At 35.0% G+C, this 21,218-nt stretch overlaps 4 protein-coding genes and 1 long non-coding RNA gene across 5 annotated transcripts in view; 2 read left to right on the top strand and 3 right to left on the bottom strand.

Moving 5' to 3' along the window:
- LOC104712792 (O-acyltransferase WSD1) lies at positions 6,983 to 9,686 on the top strand. Its single transcript, XM_010429763.2, has 7 exons — positions 6,983 to 7,232; positions 7,406 to 7,978; positions 8,088 to 8,154; positions 8,231 to 8,298; positions 8,420 to 8,629; positions 8,735 to 8,872; positions 9,371 to 9,686. The coding sequence occupies exons 1-7, from the start codon at positions 7,044 to 7,046 to the stop codon at positions 9,536 to 9,538; spliced, it is 1,413 nt and encodes a 470-aa protein (XP_010428065.1). The 5' UTR covers positions 6,983 to 7,043; the 3' UTR covers positions 9,539 to 9,686.
- LOC104712788 lies at positions 10,982 to 12,051 on the bottom strand. The gene is made up of 4 exons (XR_755552.2): positions 12,033 to 12,051; positions 11,525 to 11,761; positions 11,250 to 11,296; positions 10,982 to 11,126 (listed from the first exon to the last, which is right to left on the bottom strand). It is a non-coding gene; the product is annotated as an uncharacterized LOC104712788 (long non-coding RNA).
- LOC104715813 lies at positions 14,049 to 15,488 on the bottom strand. Its single transcript, XM_019230071.1, has 4 exons — positions 15,457 to 15,488; positions 14,987 to 15,170; positions 14,407 to 14,922; positions 14,049 to 14,165 (listed from the first exon to the last, which is right to left on the bottom strand). The coding sequence occupies exons 1-4, from the start codon at positions 15,486 to 15,488 to the stop codon at positions 14,049 to 14,051; spliced, it is 849 nt and encodes a 282-aa protein (XP_019085616.1).
- Positions 16,097 to 19,918, top strand: LOC104712789 (O-acyltransferase WSD1-like). The gene is made up of 7 exons (XM_010429761.2): positions 16,097 to 16,320; positions 16,494 to 17,066; positions 17,176 to 17,242; positions 17,319 to 17,386; positions 17,508 to 17,717; positions 18,529 to 18,666; positions 19,609 to 19,918. The coding sequence occupies exons 1-7, from the start codon at positions 16,132 to 16,134 to the stop codon at positions 19,774 to 19,776; spliced, it is 1,413 nt and encodes a 470-aa protein (XP_010428063.1). The 5' UTR covers positions 16,097 to 16,131; the 3' UTR covers positions 19,777 to 19,918.
- The window catches only part of LOC104712790, a 2,030-nt gene continuing 1,007 nt past the window's right edge, over positions 20,196 to 21,218 (bottom strand). Inside the window, exons 2-3 of the mRNA XM_010429762.2 lie at positions 20,846 to 21,175; positions 20,196 to 20,588 (exon numbers count right to left, since the gene is read on the bottom strand). Coding sequence (XP_010428064.1) covers positions 20,379 to 20,588; positions 20,846 to 21,175 — 540 coding nt within the window. The 3' untranslated portion in view covers positions 20,196 to 20,378. The remainder of the gene's footprint in view (positions 20,589 to 20,845; positions 21,176 to 21,218) is intronic.

Raw genomic sequence — 21,218 nt, 5'->3', positions numbered from 1 at the left:
CCCTTATATGAACCTCCCAAACAGTACACAAATAATCAACAATGGAGTTTTTTTAAAAATTCTATTTTTATGAGTATGATGACTGTTTCAATTTTCCGACGCCTACATAACCGCCTAAACCGCTTAAAATTACATTAATTTAATTTTAATATTTATTTTTGATTTTTAATTATATATATTAAAATTATTAAGTTTTATATCTATATACGTAATTATAAATGTTTATATGTTGTTAATATAACTTAAGTAAATGTATTTTTCTTAATTTTGTATATAATTTATATTTATTTTTATATTTCTAACATATATTTATACATAATTTTATATATATAATGTTTTATGTTGTAGACGCCTAAACCGCCTAAAAACCGTCTAGGCCCCGATTAGACGTTCTAGACGCTAGGCGCTGGATCATCGCCCAGATACCGCCTAGCGCTTTCTTGAACAGAACACTGATATAAATATGTAACACGTTTTGGCGCCTACTGTAGAAGAAACCAGTCGATGCCTCCGAAAAGGAGCCGGTTTAACCGGACGACTAGATTGAATCACAAGAAGAACTTTATAAATAACCGGAGCCGGTACATGTGTTGTTTGCTCATTTTTTATTTAACCGTAGCCGGTACACGTGTTGTTTGCTCATTTCTGAATTTACATTCTTACTAAAGTTCATCTCAACAAAAATAAAATAAACTATAAACGAGAATAGTTGCATACTTGCAGTTGCATCATCATCTTGGAGACGAGAATTCGGCTGCTGATAAAATCACCTTACGGAGAGATTTTGCATGCTTCCATGGAGTGTGTATGGTTAACATGGATTAACTATATGGAGGAAGTTGTTCACCGACGGGAAGTTAACTATAGGTTAGTACTGTCAGTGATTCTGAAAAGACTGAAGAAGACGAATATGGGTGGTTTGGAAGTCTGACGTTCGTCTTACACCGTGTTACACTAGTAGTCAACTAATTACATGCTCGGTTTTGTTGGAAGGTGCAAAAGCGGAATTCTTTGTTTCCTTTGTGTATGCTGCTAATGGTGTTGAAGACAGGAAAGCACTATGGGAGGATTTGAAATTCCATCAAGATTCTCCTCTGTTTCGTAATAAAGCATGGATGGTTTTTGGGGACTTTAATGAAATACTGAAAGGGGATGAGCATTCACTTTCAGATTCTCAACCTATAATATCACAGGGAATGCGTGATTTTCAGGAGGTTGTGCAGCATTGCTCGTTTAGTGATTTGCACTCTCATGGTCCGCTATACACTTGGTGTAACAAGCGTGAATTTAGTCTGATCTGTAAGAAGCTTGATAGAGTTCTTGTCAATGATGTTTGGCTTGCTGAGTATCTGCAGTCCTATGGAGTTTTTGAGGCAGGAGGTTGTTCTGATCATTTAAGATGCCGTATTCGAATTGGAGGTGAGGCACCTCGACTGAGACGACCATTTAAATTCTGCAATGTTTTGGCAGAGGATGATAAATTTTTACCAATGGTCAAGGATTTCTGGGATGGTACGGAGGGTTTATTTCACTCGACTTCAGCAATGTATAAGTTTTCAAAAAAACTAAAAGCTTTGAAACCGCATATAAAGCAGTTAAGTCGTGATCGCTTGGGTAACCTCCAGAAAAGAGCTAAAGAGGCATTTGCACATCTCTGTACTTGTCAGACTAGACTGAAACACTGCAGAGCCCAACTGATCAAGCAATTAAGAAGGAAGCGGATGCTTATAGTCGTTGGTTGTTTGTAGTAGGTTTGGAGGAAAAGTTTTTAAAACAAAAATCAAAACTACACTGGCTAAAGGTTGGCGATGGGAATAATAAGGTGTTTCACCGAGCAGCTAAAGCCCGTGAAACTCGTAATGCAATAAAGGAGATTCGTTGTTTGGATGGTAGCATAGCAGACACACAAGAGACAATTAAGCAGGAGGCGGAGAGGTTCTTCCGTGAATTCTTGGGATATAAGCTACCTAATTATCAAGCAATCGATGAAACAGAGCTCGCAACTCTGTTACCATTTCGGTGCTCGGAACAGGATCAGACATTGTTAGTTAAAGAGGTCACGGAGGTTGAAATACGGGATGTCCTCTTCTCTATGCCCAAGGATAAGAGTCCTGGTCCTGATGGATACACTGTGGAGTTCCTAAAGGCGACATGGCCAGTTATCAAAAGAGATTTTGTTACCTCTGTCCAGTCTTTTTTCCAGTTTGGATTCTTACCTAAAGGAGTCAACACCACTATTCTAGCTCTTATTCCCAAGAAGAAAGTAGTGACGGAGATGAAGGACTACAGACCTATCTCCTGCTGTAATGTGACATATAAGGTGATCTCAAAGCTCCTTGCAAATAGACTCAAGCGACTCTTACCTGCTTTTATCTCTCCAAATCAGTCTGCTTTCGTCAGGGACAGGCTGTTAATGGAGAATGTACTCTTGGCGTCAGAGATTGTTGCTAACTATCACAAAGACACAGTGTCGTCTCGAAGCTCTATTAAGATTGACATCTCCAAGGCCTTCGACTCTGTTCAATGGCCATTTTTGCTTATTATCTTTCGCACTCTGTCTTTCCCGGAACAATTTATCCAGTGGATAGAGCTTTGTGTTACTACTGCTTCTTTCTCGGTCCAAGTTAATGGGGAACTGTCTGGTCTTTTCCGCAGTGCGAGAGGGCTGAGACAAGGCTGCTCATTGTCTCCTTACCTATTTGTGATGTGCATGCAAGTTTTGTCTGCTTTGCTAGATAGAGAAGCTACGGAGAGACGTATAGGATACCACCCACGTTGTAAGAACATCAGTCTTACACATTTGTGTTTTGCTGATGACTTATTGGTATTTACAGATGGAACTAAGACGTCTATTGAGGGCATTCTTCAGACGTTTCATCACTTCGCAGGAGTGTCAGGACTGAATATCAGTTTAGAGAAATCAACGCTGTACATGGCCGGAGTCACGACCACTGAACAAGCAGAGATCCTTCAATCGTTCCCCTTTGCATCAGGCACACTCCCGGTTCGCTACCTTGGTCTGCCCCTCCTAACAAAGCGCATGACAACCACTGATTATACACCGCTTCTTGAACGCATTAGAGAAAAATTCAGTAGCTGGACTGGGCGATATTTATCTTTTGCGGGGCGTTTACAGCTGATTAGTTCAGTCATACAGAGTTTAACGAGTTTCTGGATGTCAGCTTTCCGTTTGCCGATAGCTTGCACTAAGGAAATAGACAGTATGTGCTCTGCTTTTCTGTGGTCGGGTCCATCTCTTAATACAAACAAGGCCAAGGTAACCTGGTCTGATGTCTGCTCACCCAAGGAAGAGGGTGGATTAGGGTTGCGTTCCTTACAAGAAATAAATAAGGTTAGCTGCCTTAAACTCGTCTGGAGACTGCTGACGAAAACATCCATGTGGGCGGATTGGATTCGAGTTTACCTACTTAACAAAGGTTCTTTCTGGTCTATTAACGCCAACACACCATCTGGTTCTTGGATGTGGAGAAAGCTGCTTAAGTACCGAGACTTGGCGGCTAATTTTGTTCGGTATGAGGTTAAAAATGGTGAGAGTATCTCTTTCTGGCATGATAATTGGTCACCACTAGGCCGTCTACTTGATATTGCAGGCCCTCGGGGCACTATTGATATGGGGATTGGCCTTCATGCGACTGTTGCAGAAGCGCTGAACCATCGCCAACGCCATCATCGAGTTGACCACTTGAATCAGTTTGAAGCAGCTTTAATGACAATCCGGAACAGAGGACTCTCTGACTCCTCAGACGTAGTTCTTTGGCGAGGAAAAGGAGACCTTTTTAAACAAAAATTCAACACAAAAGACACTTGGGAGCATATACGGACGACCAGAGACAGGCAGCCATGGGCAACTGGTATCTGGTTTTCCCAAGGCACTCCTAAGTTTTCTTTTATAGTGTGGTTAGCAACACTCAACCGCTTGACAACCGGTGATCGTATGCTTTCCTGGAACTCACGCATTGACGCATCATGCTCTTTCTGCTCTGCAACTCAAGAAAGCCGAAGCCATTTGTTCTTTGAATGCTCTTATTCCTCGGGGGTTTGGACAGGACTTGTCTCTAAGTTACTAGAAGCTAAGTTTTCTACAGACTGGAATAGCTCTCTGCAACTTCTAATTGACACATCTTTGGAACCTGCAACTCTCCTCCTTCTCCGCTACGCATTTCAGTCGACGGTCTACTCACTCTGGCAGGAGCGAAATCGACGTCGACACGGGGAGCAGCCAGTATCCTCGGCTCAGCTCATCAAAAATCTAGACCGACAAGTTCGAGACAGGCTACTCTCACTTCCGCCGGGAGGGAAGCACACCGGCTACATGGAGAAATGGTTGGGCTCACGCTAATGCACCAGACTCTTTTAACATAGTTCTTTCGATCAACTATTAAAAGTTTAATCCCATGTTGCACTTGATGTAAAAACTATATTTTTTTTTAAATAAATTTTACATTTTATTAAAAAAAAAAAAAAAAGACTGAAAAGCCTTTAGCATCACACAAAGTTAACACAGTTAAGTGTATCGTCAAATATGAATACCATTCTTTGCCGATCTCTTTGGTAGACTAATGTCCGTAGATTTGTTTTGGGAACTATGAAAACGTAAAGGCTGTATTTCTCGAAGTATCTTTCTACAGTGTTATTAATAAAAAAATCACATGACGAAAACAATTAAAAAACACGCTTCAACTACCAACTACCAACCAATTAACATTGACGTACTTAGACCCATATGCATGCATTATGCTATTTCTATTTTCTTGCCACATAGATAGAAATGCGTGAATAGCAACGGCAGAGACAAGTGTAATGGAGGGAGTGGTCAACTGACCCCAACAAAATTTAATAACCGCTTACGTTTTTTGTTTTCGAAAACTATAAGATTGACCCCATTAAATTTTGTATATATATTATTGACCCATGCTTTACTTGAAATGAAGATCCAAAACTTACAACTTTTAGCTAAAAGTATATATTTGATTCTGTTAAACTGAACCCAAATCCATAATACAATAATTCATGCCATGTAAACCTTTTAAAATTTGGACTTATAATTATTATAAGAAACATATTTAAAAGAGTGTTTTTTATCTATATAATTTTGACCCAACAAAATTTTGTTATACCTCAGCCACTACTAGTGTGAATAGTTAAGTTTCTCGACACACGCGCTGTGTTCTATCCTTTCGCGTAGAGTATTAACTTAGGGATGTCTTATATTATAATTTTGTTTAACGCGATCCGATCTCCCTCAAACTTTTGTAGAAGAAAATGTATCTCATGAGTTTACTTACAAGAAATATATAGAAAATGCATGGAATTCCTATGAATAATCTTGTAACTATTTCAAGATCAACCTCTTAGTTATATATATTAAGAGAATAAATTATGCATCGTATTCATACTACCATGTTTTACTCTATATATATATATATATAGAGAGAGAGAGAGAACTAAATAGCTTATTAGGTTTGATGCGATTCTATAATAAGCAAACCTCTCCGCCACTTCCACACCCTACCGGTATTAGATCTTCTGGCGACTCCACGGTGGTCAACGGTGTCGGTGACGACTTCTTATTTGAGAAGAGAAGTTTAATTTCTCTAGAAGTCGTCATTTTCTTCTCTGTCACCAACGAAAGAGATTAAGAGACTGCAGGTTTGATAGTACGCTTTACATGTGAGCTACATAAAATTATTTTTTATATAAAAGAAAAAAAAAAAAGACAATTTTTATAAATATTCCTAAAATAAGGTTTTCTCAAAAAATATTATTCTTAATTTTTCTTTTCCAAAAATACCATAAAATTGAAACTAACTTACTAAGATTTAATATTCAATATTAAACTTTAAATCCCAAATACTAAACTTTATCCCTTAAAACCTACTCCTTCCGTTTCAAAATATAGGATGTTTTAACTAAAGCACGCAGATTAAAAAAAATTTACTTTTAACAAGTTCAACCAATTAGAAACAATAATGCATAATATAAAATACTAAACTAATCTAAAAGTTGCATAAAAACTTGAAAACATCCTATATTGTGAAACAAAAAACTTTTCTAAACATTTTATATTTTGAAACGGAGGGAGTATATTCTAAATCTTAAAATGAAAAAAATTACCATCTTTAAAAGTCAACTTTTTATGATTATGGTAATTTGAAAAAAAAAAATCTAAAATAATAATTTTGGTATTTTTGGAAAGTAAAAAAAAACTGAAAGTATAATATTTCGAGGATATCGAACACACAAAGTCAAGAAAAATCAGAAATTCAGAAGTCGACAAAATAAAATAAAAGAGTTCCTTCACTAACCAACAAACAAATATTAACGTATATATATATATATATATATATATATATATATATATATATGCCTATTATGCTATTTCTTGCCATATAAATAGAAGCGTTACGACTGATTGTCAAAAAAAAAAAAAAAGTGTTACGACAATTCCGAAATGAGTGGATAGTTTTTGTTGTGGAGTACATTATATTTTTTTGTCAACCAAACGTATAATTAGAAATATGTTTTTATTTAGAAAGTGGTTTCTCAAACCGGAGTACTTCTGTCTTAATTATATCAAGTTTTTAATTTTATTTTAATATATATTTTTTTCTTGTAACGATCTCATGAATCTCTACATACTTACAACTACAAGAGATAAAAAGTTCTTATGCGATAGATAGAAAGTATGATATCTATTGAAGGAAATTTCAGAGAATTGAGGAAGGAAACATTTAGCTTGACACCATTAATAATTTAATAGGTATGCGATATGTAGAAAATATGATATTTATTTAAGGAAATTTCAGAACCATTAATAATTAAATAGCTACGTCACCATCTCAATTATTTACTAGTCATTTCTTGAACCCAGTGAGGTAAAGAAGCATGTAGCTTCTCAACAACCTCATCTAACTACAATAATGTCAATGACTCGTATATTAATAGCTGTGTGTCTATACATTGTGGAGCAATACAATGTGGAGCAATACAATAAAACCGGAGGTCGTCAAATAATAAGAGATATGGCAATAGAAAGGCAAGTGATGGAAGGAGAGGCGCCAGTAAGTCCATTTGCGCGGTTGTTTAGCTTGCCGGGTCTCGATGTCTTCAACATTGTAACCATTGGATGCAAAACCGAAGGCAATCCATCAACCATTGTAGAAGGCTTAAAAAACACATTGATCAACCATCCACGCTTCTTTAGCATACTGGTAGGTAATTAACGTACACACACATACACACGTTTTTATTGTTTATAAGTTAAGTTTCATGACTTCCAACTCAAAATAAATTTAAGAAGAGTATATCAATCCATATACAATATATTACGTTAGGGTTCCTCTCATTCAGATGTAGTATTACTAACATCATATGATACATGTAGGTGACTGGTCATGGTGAGCACAAAGGAAAAGCTAAATGGATTCCAACAAAAGTAAAAGTAGAAGAACACGTAATTGTTCCGGATATAGATTCCAACATTGAGAATCCTGATGAATTTCTAGAGGATTATACATCAAGGATGGCTCTTTCTCCAATGGATATGTCCAAACCTTTATGGGAGTTTCATTTACTGAAACTTAAAACATCACATGCCGAATCTGTGGCTGTGGCTAGGTTCCATCACTCTTTGGGCGATGGGATGTCTCTTATGTCTCTATTACTCGCTTGTACTCGGAAAACATGTGATCCTGAGGCATTGCCTACTTTTGTGGCTCCGAAGAAAAGCAAAGACAAGAACGTTTGCTTTGTTGTGGTAGCTTGGTTATGGTTCATAGTAAGAGTTATGTTTCACACTTGTGTTGAAGTTATCAAGTCTGTGGTTTTTATTTGTTGTGCGAGGGACACTTCAGCTCATATAATGGGTAAACCAGGAGCTACACTTCGCAATAATAAATTTATTCATCAAATCATTAGTTTGGATGATGTCAAAATGGTGAAGAACGCTATGAATATGGTACATTTGCTTAATCAGTTTTTCTTTTTTACTATTGAAAGATGAGGTTCTTATGTTTTTCCCCTTATTAAAATTTCTTTTACATCTTTTTTTTCCTCTTTTCTATTAGACAGTAAATGATGTTCTTTTTGGGATGGTACAAGCTGGTCTTTCTCGATATTTGAATAAAAGATATGGTAAATCATTTACTCTTGTTTAATAGTATCATATTTTTAACAATATTCTTACATTTTGTCTCGAATTTGGTAACAGATCTTGAAGACAAACTACGTCTTCATGGTGTTGTTTTTTTCAATCTAAGGCCAAACAGAAATATTGAGGTACTAAACAACATACTCCAAACGATTTCTACTTCTTTTATTGTCTTGTTTAAATAGTAAGAATCTACGAGGGGGTAATGAAACTAGGATTTTAAAAGATTTTGGAGTTTTTCTAAATCAGGATTTGGCAAATATGATGGCGAAAGGTTCAAAGTGTAGATGGGGGAACTCAATAGGTTATGTTCTGATTCCCTTGGAGATGAAGTCATACGATGATGTATTTGAATATGTTCGACAATCCAAAACTATGATGAATCGTAAAAAATATTCCCTCGAGCCTCTCTTTTCCCATGTGTTGCTCAAATTGACATTGGATGTTTTTGGATTTAAGGTAAGATGTTAAATCCAACTTATCGTAATATATGTCGTTCCAAATATAATACATGTATTTCGTACATCTGATTGACATATATGGATGTGTGGGGGTGGAAACCAGGCACTCAAAACTCTTGTAACTAAGATTTTTGGAAGCACAACGATGATATTTTCTAATGTGGTTGGTCCAGCGGAAGAAATTAGCTTTTTCGGCCATGTGATCTCTTACATTGCTGCAAGTACCTTTGGTGTTCCACAGGTACATGACTCTCGATCTTATACACAAACACATTCTTGAAATCGTCATCAAAAATAGTAATACTTTTATCTCTTGCGCATCAGTTAGGCAACTAAGGTTAATTAAATAGATTATCCCACATTATGGATAGTTCGAGAATATATCATCTGGAAGAGAGTGTTAAAATAACTCCTATCAAGTTATGAAATATATTCTTTTTGTTAATTAACTATAGTATTTTTGTTTTACTAATAGTGTCGTTTGAATGTCTTGTCACATTTTCAATGAAAACCAAATCGCTTTTTATCTAAGTATATTATTTCAATTTATTAATTAGAAAATTATTTATATAGTGTACTTATAAATAACATAATTGAAATGTAATATTCCCTGAAAACATGTAAAATTTATGTGAAACAAAATAGATAGTATATAAGTTTATCCACCGTGAATTAGTTGGGAACCTTAATTGATATGAAACTTAATTCTGATGGTTTGTTTTTTCATTTTTGGAACAAGGGACTAATTATCGGTGTTCAAAGCTATGTGGACAAACTCATAATCAACGTCGGAGTTGATGTAGACGTGATTCCAGACCCTCATCACCTCTGTGATCTCATCATCGAAGCTCTTTCAATGATGAAGTCTGCTGCTCCACAAAAGATCTTCCATGCTTCAGAGGTTTAAAACAAAATGCTCGGCGTGCGTTATCATCTTGCTATTTCCAATAAATTGTCTATTCACGTCTAATCCTGAGTTTATCATCTTGTTGTATGTCGGTCCACTTCTACAATAATTCTTCATTCATAAATGTTTGCACGAACATGTTGGGTCACTTCATATCTCCTCATCATGAGGTATACAACGTGAGGATGCCGGAACCTATAATTGATAATGGACCCGCTATTTAATATAAAATTTTAATCCATAGGCGGCATAAAAACAAGCTTTAAGTCTCTTAACCCAAAAGTGAAGGCATGGCCTAATTACAAAATATATTACATAAAAATTTCAACAACAAAACACAAAAACCATGCTACCAAAGACAACAACAACAACAACAAAAAGTTAGGTTTTCAGACAGCAAAAGTACAGATCAACAAGCGTTGCCAAGCCTCTGGCCGAGATAAACAAAATGCCATGTTAGAGACATGAGCGTCAATATATTTAACCAAGACGAGTATGTGTTGAGCTTGCTCAGCCTCTCGCTCAGCTTCTCCAGTTTCCGCCTTAGGGCATATTTATTGGTGGGTTGTTAGAAGGGGAGTTCTTAATTTTTTATAAATTAATTGTGTACTGTTTGGAATATAAGAACTCATGATCTTTTAGATAAAATTTTTTCTTTTATTGGTAGGTTCTTATTTTGGATCTCTTATTTTTGAAAATATTTTTTTTAAAAATTTAAAAATTTTAAATAGAATAGAAGTGGTATAAATGTATAAACATTTAAGATTTTATAAAATTAGAAAATATTCCATTTTTATTAATTTTCAAACATACAAAACATAATAAAAACATGAACATAAAACAAAAAAATTGCTCATTGTGCAAGTATCATCAAGAATTGTTGAGAACAAAACCAAATCTTACAAATAACAAGCACTGATAAAGAGATTAACATAAAACAAAACAAAAAACAGACCTGAATCTCTTTAATTAGGTTCATACTCATCATGTCTACTAGAGCAAGGTAACCTCCAAAGGAATGTCCTAATAGAATAAAGTTGCTGAGATTCTGAGCTTTAAGCCATTCCTCTAAGGAGTCGATAAACCATGCCTCAGTTTCTACACAAATAAACAAGGACCAATGCAGTTCCATTACTGGTCATTTCACGTATGCAAGCCATTTTGNTTTGGATCTCTTATTTTTGAAAATATTTTTTTTAAAAATTTAAAAATTTTAAATAGAATAGAAGTGGTATAAATGTATAAACATTTAAGATTTTATAAAATTAGAAAATATTCCATTTTTATTAATTTTCAAACATACAAAACATAATAAAAACATGAACATAAAACAAAAAAATTGCTCATTGTGCAAGTATCATCAAGAATTGTTGAGAACAAAACCAAATCTTACAAATAACAAGCACTGATAAAGAGATTAACATAAAACAAAACAAAAAACAGACCTGAATCTCTTTAATTAGGTTCATACTCATCATGTCTACTAGAGCAAGGTAACCTCCAAAGGAATGTCCTAATAGAATAAAGTTGCTGAGATTCTGAGCTTTACGGCATTCCTCTAAGGAGTCGATAAACCATGCCTCAGTTTCTACACAAATAAACAAGGACCAATGCAGTTCCATTACTGGTCATTTCACGTATACAAGCCATTTTGGTTCCAATGAAACTATAGCCACTGAGTCATGAACATTACAGGGGATGAACATAATACCTTCAGTGCTTTTACAAGTAAAATCAGGCCTACTTGATCCACCCCACCTAGTAAGAAAAAGAGAGAACTACCTTATTATACAGTCACAAATGTATACAAAACATGAGAACAAAAAAAAGGTCTACAACAACATTCTCACTTTGATGTTTAAGACAAGAGAACCAACAAATGGCAAAAGCATGAACTCGTTAATACTTAAAGCATCCAAAGCATCCAAAAGGTCACATTGTGACTAATATATTTCAGAAAGAGAAGTTGCATAATAAGCTGCTTACCCAAGTTGATCAATAGCAATCACCCTAAATCGACTGGCAAGAGCATCGAAATTTCTGAAGAAAAAGCCTTGAGAAGCACCATAACCATGAACCATCACAAGAGTGGGAGAGCCCTCCTTAGCATCAAAAGTAACAGTGTTGATGTAACGTGACTCATTGCTGGTAGACCTAAACCACCTGATTTTGGAACTTGGTGGTCCTGAACCAATATTAACTTGTTCTTGTACATAAGGCGTCCTGAAGATTGTTCATCACAAAAGAATTTCAGAAACAGCTCATCTGTCATGTAAAACCTTAAAAAAACCTCTCCTTTAACATTTCAAGCTCTAATAAACAATGTCCCAGAAACAGGGCTAATACCAAATTCCAGAATCTTGAAACTCCTACAAGTTTGATAATTCAACGATTACAAACAGAACAAAGATATTTCTCAAAGAAACACAAAAAAAAAACAAAGTTTAAAGCCTCAATCTGTCGCGAATTCTTAATATTAGAATGAGAAACTTACCATTAGAGATAGGTTCAAGTTCCTCCAATTCAATCTCCTCTGATACCAATCGATTCAATCTCCTCCGATTGATTAGACTCTGATTCCAATCTCGTCCGATTCCATCTCCAACGATTCCGACCGATTCCAATCTCGTCCAATTCCATCTCCAACGATTCTGACCGATTCAATCTCCTTGAGAGATTCGCGATAGAGAGCGAGAGAGAGAGGAAGAGAGAACACGATCAGGCCAAAACAAATTTTGTTCTCAATAAAACTCTTTAACCAACCACTGCACTGACACGTCAGCGCCTCTTATATGAAAACGAGTATACTATATAAGGGGAGCTCTTCCTTTTTCTTTTCTTTCTGATTTATTTTTTTCCTACTTTTCCTTAAAATCTCTCTTAAAACCTCCGATAAACAAGGTCTTAGAGCATGTGCATTGGTTGGGACAAATATTTGGTCCCTTGAATAAATTAATGTTATTTTCAGAGTTTCTTAATTTTGGGATGAGCATTGGTGTCCCTCACAATTGGTCCCCTGTAAAAAAATAATATTATTTTTTTAAATATTTAAATTAATAAGTAAAATCATAGTAAAGTTTAAATTCAAATAAAACATATAACATTAACATTAATAATATAAGAAAATTACAAAGTTACAAAAACTTGGAAAAAACAAAACATACAATTAAAACATGAAAAATAAAAACATAAACCGTAAAAACATGAAAAGTAAAAACAAACATTTTATTCTCAGCATAGAATTTTTGTAATTAATCTTCATTATATGTAAAACAAACATTTTATTCTCAGCATAGAATTTTTGTAATTAATCTTCATTATACATCAATCTAAGAAATACTGTGCCACTATCTTATCTTTGATAACTTGATCAGTTGCACTAAGTGGCTCTGGTTTGGCAAGTAGTGTGTCTAATATGCCAAGCTTCTGTAGCTTCTCCTTCTCAGCCATATCCACCTTCTTTACTTCCAACATGCTCTTGTACTCAGCAAGAGCCTTCCCCTCAGCTTTGTTCCTGCTGCCCTTTGTTGCCTTGATACCTTGAGGCCTTTTCTCACAGTCTTGCTCAGTGTGGTTTTCCTCGCCTTGTGAAGCCTCGGATTGTGAAGCTGCAGCTACAGGTTTCCTCTTTGNAACTTGTTTATCCCGCATATGTGTTCGACGAGTAATCGTACTGCTCATATTTGAACCCAAACTGGCGGCACCGACGGTATATGTTTGATCCACATCTTCTCCGTGTTGAAATTCAGAAACAATGTTTCGGTATCAATCATCCACCAAACAACAAGAAATTGACATTTCAGATGCTAATGAAATCGAATAATTACCTCTTACTCGATTGTTGTTGCTACTTGTCCTGTGAATTCCCGTTATGTGTGGCTTACTTCAGGTGACACTGACGAAAACTCATGAACAACAAACAATTTCAAGTGAATACTCGGTTTAACTTAAAAAAAATCAGACTAACACAAAGAAACTGCAACATTCTTATAGCAAAAAGCCATTAGCTTCTTGTTCTCAACTATTGAAACCATAATCCAAAACCCTAAATCGGAACAAAAATCACATAGGACATATACATAAACAAAGATAGTAAACTATCCAAACAAGAACGATCGACTAAACTTTCGGATCCCCAATTCAATTTCCCAAAACCCTAAATCGAGAAAACAACAAAAAAACTAAATCATCTTAATTCGGAAACGAAATTGGAACACAAACCTCTTTCAATTGGAACCGGCTGATTTTTCTCGAGATCAAACAGCAGATCGCCCTTTGCGTGATGATATTTAGGGATGAAATCAGATCTCTAAACGAATCGCCGTCGAGAGAGAGAGAGTCGGAGACAAAAAATAAACTCGAACCATTGAATTTTTCCGTCTCACCCTACAGAAACAACAACAACGACCCACACGTTCCCACGTGTTCAGAGGAACGATGCAAATTACGTCCCAATTGTAGGAACGATTCTACAATATTAATTTGTTTTTGATTTAAATCAAACCTTTTATTAGTGTGGGACGGGTGAAAAATCAACCAATGCACATGCTCTTAGCTCCTGCTCACTAGTCGTCCTCTCTCCTCCTCTTCCTTCCTCTTTTTCCGCCTTCATCCGCTCAAACATTGCCTATCCACAAACAATACATAACTCAACATTATTTAACTAGAAGATCCAAAACCAAAACCTTGTCATAAAAATTATAATTCAATGTGACCAAAATAGAAGATTCATTAACCAAAACAATTAGATTCTCTCCTTTACATCTGTTAAAATGATCCTTAATTTCCCAAACTCAAACTAATCTGTCATTTTTATGTGTATAAGACTAAACCAAAATTAAATATTAGCCAGGGAGATGTAAACTAACTTTGGTGGCACGTGGCTCAACAAATGATTTGTTAGCCTCAATCATAAAGAAAGAGGACAAGAGGTTAACCCCTTGCCACATCTCCGTGGCGTCGGTGAGCAGTTTCCTCCGGCGGCTAAGCACGTGACCCAACAAACCCACAAGGATTCCCACAGAGGTCGCCTTAAAGTAAACCGGATACAGCTTACTCTGCACTACACCAAACTGTTGCCTCCCCAACACCGACGCTAAAACGTAGCTTGACACAAACGTCACCCACACGCAAGTCCCAAAGGCCGCAGCTATCGCAGTCAGCCCCACCACGCTCGCTACCTTTGTCGGACTAAGCGCCCCCACAGCAGCTGACCCGAACTCACGCACCCCATTCTTAACTCTCTCCCACGCATCCTGGGACTTGTGAGCCACCGTTTCCTTCAATTCGTGTGCCTTTCCCCTCACTCTATCTTTCGCCCTCTCCTTCGATTCATGGGCTTTTTGGGCCACCGTCTCCTTCACGTCATGTGCTTTATCCCTCACCTTATCTTTAGCATCATGGGCTTTATGAGCCACACTCTCTCACATCCTGGGCTTTCTCTGTTACCTTCTCCTTAACATATCGGGCTTTATCAGCCACCGTGTCTTCCACGTCACGTGCCGCATGTGTAACCGTCTTCTTCATATCGTGAGCCTTACGACCGACGGCATCTTCGACATCGGAAGCAGTCTCGCCGACAGTATCAGCGGTTCTATCTTTAGCCCGACCCACCACACTCGCGATCTTCTGCCTGCACTTACCGAACCGTCTCTTGATTCCGTTTTTTTTTTTTTTTTTTTTTTTTTTTTTAAACCATTGGGCCACATTCCTACATTTCGTAGGAGCCGGGACTCGATCTCGGGTGTGACTCCGTTTTTCTTCTTTTTATGATAACGATCTCTCTTAAATTTTTGTTAATTACAAGAAATATATCTTATGAATCTACTAGTACTTTACAAGAGATAGAAAATGCTTCAAAATACTCCTATGAATAATCTTGTAAATATTTCCAGAATAACAAAAATAATAATTTATACATCAAATTCATACTACGTTGTTGGTACTCCATTTATAAAGTTAGATAGAAAATGCAAAAAAAATTGTTCATTCATTCAAAAAAAAAATAATGGAAAAGTGGGGTTTTGCTTTTTAATACGACATATATTTTTAAATTAAGATTAGGCATCTAGACCTAGAAGAATAGTTTTTATATATTTGAAAACTAAATTAGAAAAAACAATATATATTTCTGGTACAAGAAAAATATCTACCTACTTACAACTACAAGAGATAGAAAGTGCATAAAACTCCTATGAAATTGTAAATTGTTTATTAAAACAATTTCTTGTAAATATGCGATAATGTAGAATGATGATATTTATTGAAAGAAATTTCAAAGAATTGAGCAATGAAACATTTAGCTTGACACCATTAGTAAATTAACAGCTATGTCACCATCTTAATAATTTACTAGACTATTCTTGACAATATAACTGTCACCATTTATTGGACCCATCATAGATATATAGTGAGGTTAAGAAGCAGCTTCTCAACAACCTCATTTAATTAACTACAATAATGTCAATTACTCATATTTTTTTTTACGCATGTCAATTACTCATATATTAACAGCTGTGTGTATATAAATAAACCATTTGCATATGTAATTTGCAGTATATAATATCATAAAACCGGAAACTAAAATAAGAGATATGGCAATAGAAAGGCAAGTGACGGAAGGAGAGGAGCCAGTAAGTCCATTTGCGCGGTTGTTTAGCTTGCCGGGTCTCGATGTCTTCAACGTTGTAACCATTGGATCCAAAACCGAAGGCAATCCATCAACCATTATTGAAGGCTTAAAAAACACATTGATCAACCATCCACGCTTCTTTAGCATACTGGTAGGTAATTAACGTACACACACATACACACGTTTTTATTGTTTATAAGTTAAGTTTCATGACTTCCAACTCAAAATAAATTTAAGAAGAGTATATCAATCCATATACAATATATTACGTTAGGGTTCCTCTCATTCAGATGTAGTATTACTAACATCATATGATACATGTAGGTGACTGGTCATGGTGAGCACAAAGGAAAAGCTAAATGGATTCCAACAAAAGTAAAAGTAGAAGAACACGTAATTGTTCCGGATATAGATTCCAACATTGAGAATCCTGATGAATTTCTAGAGGATTATACATCAAGGATGGCTCTTTCTCCAATGGATATGTCCAAACCTTTATGGGAGTTTCATTTACTGAAACTTAAAACATCACATGCCGAATCTGTGGCTGTGGCTAGGTTCCATCACTCTTTGGGCGATGGGATGTCTCTTATGTCTCTATTACTCGCTTGTACTCGGAAAACATGTGATCCTGAGGCATTGCCTACTTTTGTGGCTCCGAAGAAAAGCAAAGACAAGAACGTTTGCTTTGTTGTGGTAGCTTGGTTATGGTTCATAGTAAGAGTTATGTTTCACACTTGTGTTGAAGTTATCAAGTCTGTGGTTTTTATTTGTTGTGCGAGGGACACTTCAGCTCATATAATGGGTAAACCAGGAGCTACACTTCGCAATAATAAATTTATTCATCAAATCATTAGTTTGGATGATGTCAAAATGGTGAAGAACGCTATGAATATGGTACATTTGCTTAATCAGTTTTTCTTTTTTTCTATTGAAAGATGAGGTTCTTATGTTTTTCCCCTTATTAAAATTTCTTTTACATCTTTTTTTTCCTCTTTTCTATTAGACAGTAAATGATGTTCTTTTTGGGATGGTACAAGCTGGTCTTTCTCGATATTTGAATAAAAGATATGGTAAATCATTTACTCTTGTTTAATAGTATCATATTTTTAACAATATTCTTACATTTTGTCTCGAATTTGGTAACAGATCTTGAAGACAAACTACGTCTTCATGGTGTTGTTTTTTTCAATCTAAGGCCAAACAGAAATATTGAGGTACTAAACAACATACTCCAAACGATTTCTACTTCTTTTATTGTCTTGTTTAAATAGTAAGAATCTACGAGGGGGTAATGAAACTAGGATTTTAAAAGATTTTGGAGTTTTTCTAAATCAGGATTTGGCAAATATGATGGCGAAAGGTTCAAAGTGTAGATGGGGGAACTCAATAGGTTATGTTCTGATTCCCTTGGAGATGAAGTCATACGATGATGTATTTGAATATGTTCGACAATCCAAAACTATGATGAATCGTAAAAAACATTCCCTCGAGCCTCTATTTTCCCATGGGTTACTCAAATTGACAATGGAAGTTTTTGGATTTAAGGTAAGATGTTAAATTAAACTTATCTTAATGTACAGTTGAACATCTATAAATTAATACCATTTAAATTAATACTCGCTATAAATTAATAAATTCTTTCGGTCCCGAGTTGGACCAGTGTAAAAAATAACACATTTCGATAAAATAATAAAATAATAATTTTTTTGGAAATCATCTGTAAAAATATGGTTCCATCAATATCATAAATTAATAATGATATAAACTATATAGATATATATAATAAAATATAATGAAATATGAGTTTATTGTTGTTTACTTATTTTTGAATTTATATTGTAATGTTCATCTCTAATATTTCTCATTGCATCAAATACTTTTGGTGTTATCTTCTCAAATCACATCAAAAAAATTATGAAAAGTTCTAAGATGTGATAATTACTTCCTTACGTGTAACTAGTTCTAAATGTACCACAATATATTCTTCGACTTCATCATCACTATGAAAGATAGTCGCAATAATTTCTTTTAAACTTCTGAAAATTTATCATTTTTACCTGGATAATCTAATAAACTATTTATACTATTATAAAAGCCACTTATAAATTAAGAAAATTCTATAAAAATGTGAATTATAGTACTAGTATTTTTTTTAATAGAAAATTCAGTATTATAAAAATGAAACAAATCTCTTCATAAATTAATAAAATACTAATTAAAACCTCTATACTTTAATAAAATTTTATGGTCCCGATCTTATTAATTTATAAAGGTTTTATTGTATGTCATTATGAATATAATACATGTATTTCGTACATCTGACTGACATGTATGGATGTGTGGGGACGGAAAACAGGCACTCAAGACTCTTGTAACTAAGATTTTTGGAAGCACAACGATGATATTCTCTAATGTGGTTGGTCCAACCGAAGAAATTAGCTTTTTCGGCCATCAGATATCTTACATTGCTGCAAGTACCTTTGGTATTCCACAGGTACATGACTCTCTTATACACAAATACATTCTTGAATTCATTATCTGTAAGAGCGTGTCAAAAAAAATCGTACTAAGTTATTAAATATATTTTTTTTTATTAAATACTCTCTCTGTTTTATATTAAGTGTTATTTTAGACTAAAAATTTTGTTTCAAAATTAATGTCACTTTGTATTTTTAATGTAGATGTTTGGTAAATTTTCCAGTTTTACCCCTACTAATTTAATGTATTGACCAACAGAAAAAAATATATATAATATATTAATAAAGGATAAAATAAAAAAATTTAATAATTTTTTAATATGTGTGAAAATCCTAAAATGACATTTAATATAAAATAGAGGGAGTATATTCTTTTTGTTTTTACTAATAGTGTTGTTTGAATGTCTTGTCACATTTTCAATAAAACCAAATCTCTTTTTATCTAATATATTATTTCAAATTATTAATTATATAGTGTACTTACAAATAACATAATTGAAATATAATTTTCCTTGAAAACAAATAATAAGTTTATCCACCGTGCATCAGTTGGGAACCTTAGTTGATCAAACTTAGGACGGTGTATTGAAACTATGATTTTGGAATATTGTATGGGATTTAGGAATTTCTGAATTTTGATATATTTTAAGAAAGTTGATATGATTTATGGTAAAAAAAATTCAAATTCCACCTAAAACCATGAGATTTGGATTTCTGTATTTTTAACTAAACAAATTCTCTCAAATCCTCCAGAATCTCTATAACTTATTAAAATTCAAATCTATAAACTGTTTTAAATAATAGTAGATTTTTAAATCATCAATTCAATAACAGTGAATTTTAATGTACTTCTAAAAATCTATATCTTGAATAACATAGAATTTGTAAAATTTACACAAATTACTCAAAATGTCAAGTTGAATACACCTGATTGTTTGTTTTTCCTTTGTGGGAACAAGGGACTCGTTATCTCTATTCAAAGCTATGTGGAAAAACTTATAATCAACATCGCGGTTGATGTGGACGTGATTCCAGACCCTCATCACCTCTGTGATCTCATCATCGAAGCTCTTTCAATGATGAAGTCTGCTGCTCCACAAAAGATCTTTCATGCTTCAGAGGTTTAAAACAAAATGGTCAGACGTGCGTATCATCTAGGTACATTGTCACTATATTCAATAAATTTGTCTATTCACGTCTAATCCTAAGTTTATCATCCTGTTGTATGTCGGTGCACTTCTACAATAATTATTCATTCATAAATGTCTACACGAACATGTTGGGTTACTTCATATCTCCTCATGCCCCTCATCTCAGGTCTGCAACGTGAGGATGCCAGAACCTATAATTGATCATAGACCCGCTATTTAACACCCCATTTGTTTAAAAATATGAAATATTTTAGATAAAACATACATATTAAAAAATAATTATTTTAAAAAAATTAATCAATCATAATCAAGACTGTATAATATAAAAAAACTGCATAGAAATTTTAAAAACATACATTCTATATTACGAAAAAAAAAATACTTCTCGAACGAAATATAAAATATTAATGCATAGGTGGCATAAAAGCAAGCTTCAAGTCTCTAACCCAAAAGTGAAGGGACGGCCTAATTACAAAATATATTACATAAAATTTCAACAACAAAACACAAAAACCATGCTACCAAAGACAACAACAACAACAACAAAAAGTTAGGGTTTTAGACAGCAAAAGTACGGATCAGCAAGCGGTGCCAAGCCTCTGGCCGAGATAAACAAAATGCCATGTTAGAGACATGAGCGTCAAAATATTTAACCAAGACGAGTATGTGTTGAGCTTGCTCAGCCTCTCGCTCAGCTTCTCCAGTTTCCGCCTTAGCTCCTGCTCACTACTCGTCCTCTCTCCTCCTCTTCCTTCCTCTTTTTCCGCCTTCATCCGCTCAAACATTGCCTATCCACAAACAATACATAACTCTTAACATTATTTAACTAGAAGATCCCAAACCAAAACCTTGTCATAGAAATTATAATTCAATGTGACCAAAATAGAAGATTCATTAACCAAAACAATTAGATTATCTTCTTTGCATCTATTAGAATGATCCTTAATTTCCCAAACTCAAAACTAATCTGTCATTTCTATGTATATCGTTCCATGGTATAAGACTAAACCAAAATTAAAGATTAGCCAGGGCGATGTAAACTAACCTTGGTGGCACGTGGCTCAACAAATGACTTGTTAGCCTCAATCATAAAGAAAGAGGACAAGAGGTTAACCCCTTGCCACATCTCCGTGGCGTCGGTGAGCAGTTTCCTCCGGCGGCTAAGCACGTGACCCAACAAACCCACAAGGATTCCCACCGAGGTGGCCTTGAAATAAACAGGATACAGCTTACTCTGCACTACACCAAACTGTTGCCTCCTCAACACCGACGCTAAAACGTAGCTTGACACAAACGTCACCCACACGCAAGTCCCAAACGCCGCAGCTATCGCCGTCAGCCCCATCACGCTCGCTACCTTTGTCGGACTAAGCCACTACACGAAAACACGGCGTTTGGGACTACCGGAATCGTCTCAA

This window comes from Camelina sativa, chromosome 9 (assembly GCF_000633955.1).
Source record: "Camelina sativa cultivar DH55 chromosome 9, Cs, whole genome shotgun sequence".
NCBI classification, from domain to species: Eukaryota; Viridiplantae; Streptophyta; class Magnoliopsida; order Brassicales; family Brassicaceae; genus Camelina; species Camelina sativa.
The sequence above is the reverse complement of the archived record's forward strand: the minus strand, read 5'-3'. Positions and strand labels throughout refer to the sequence as shown.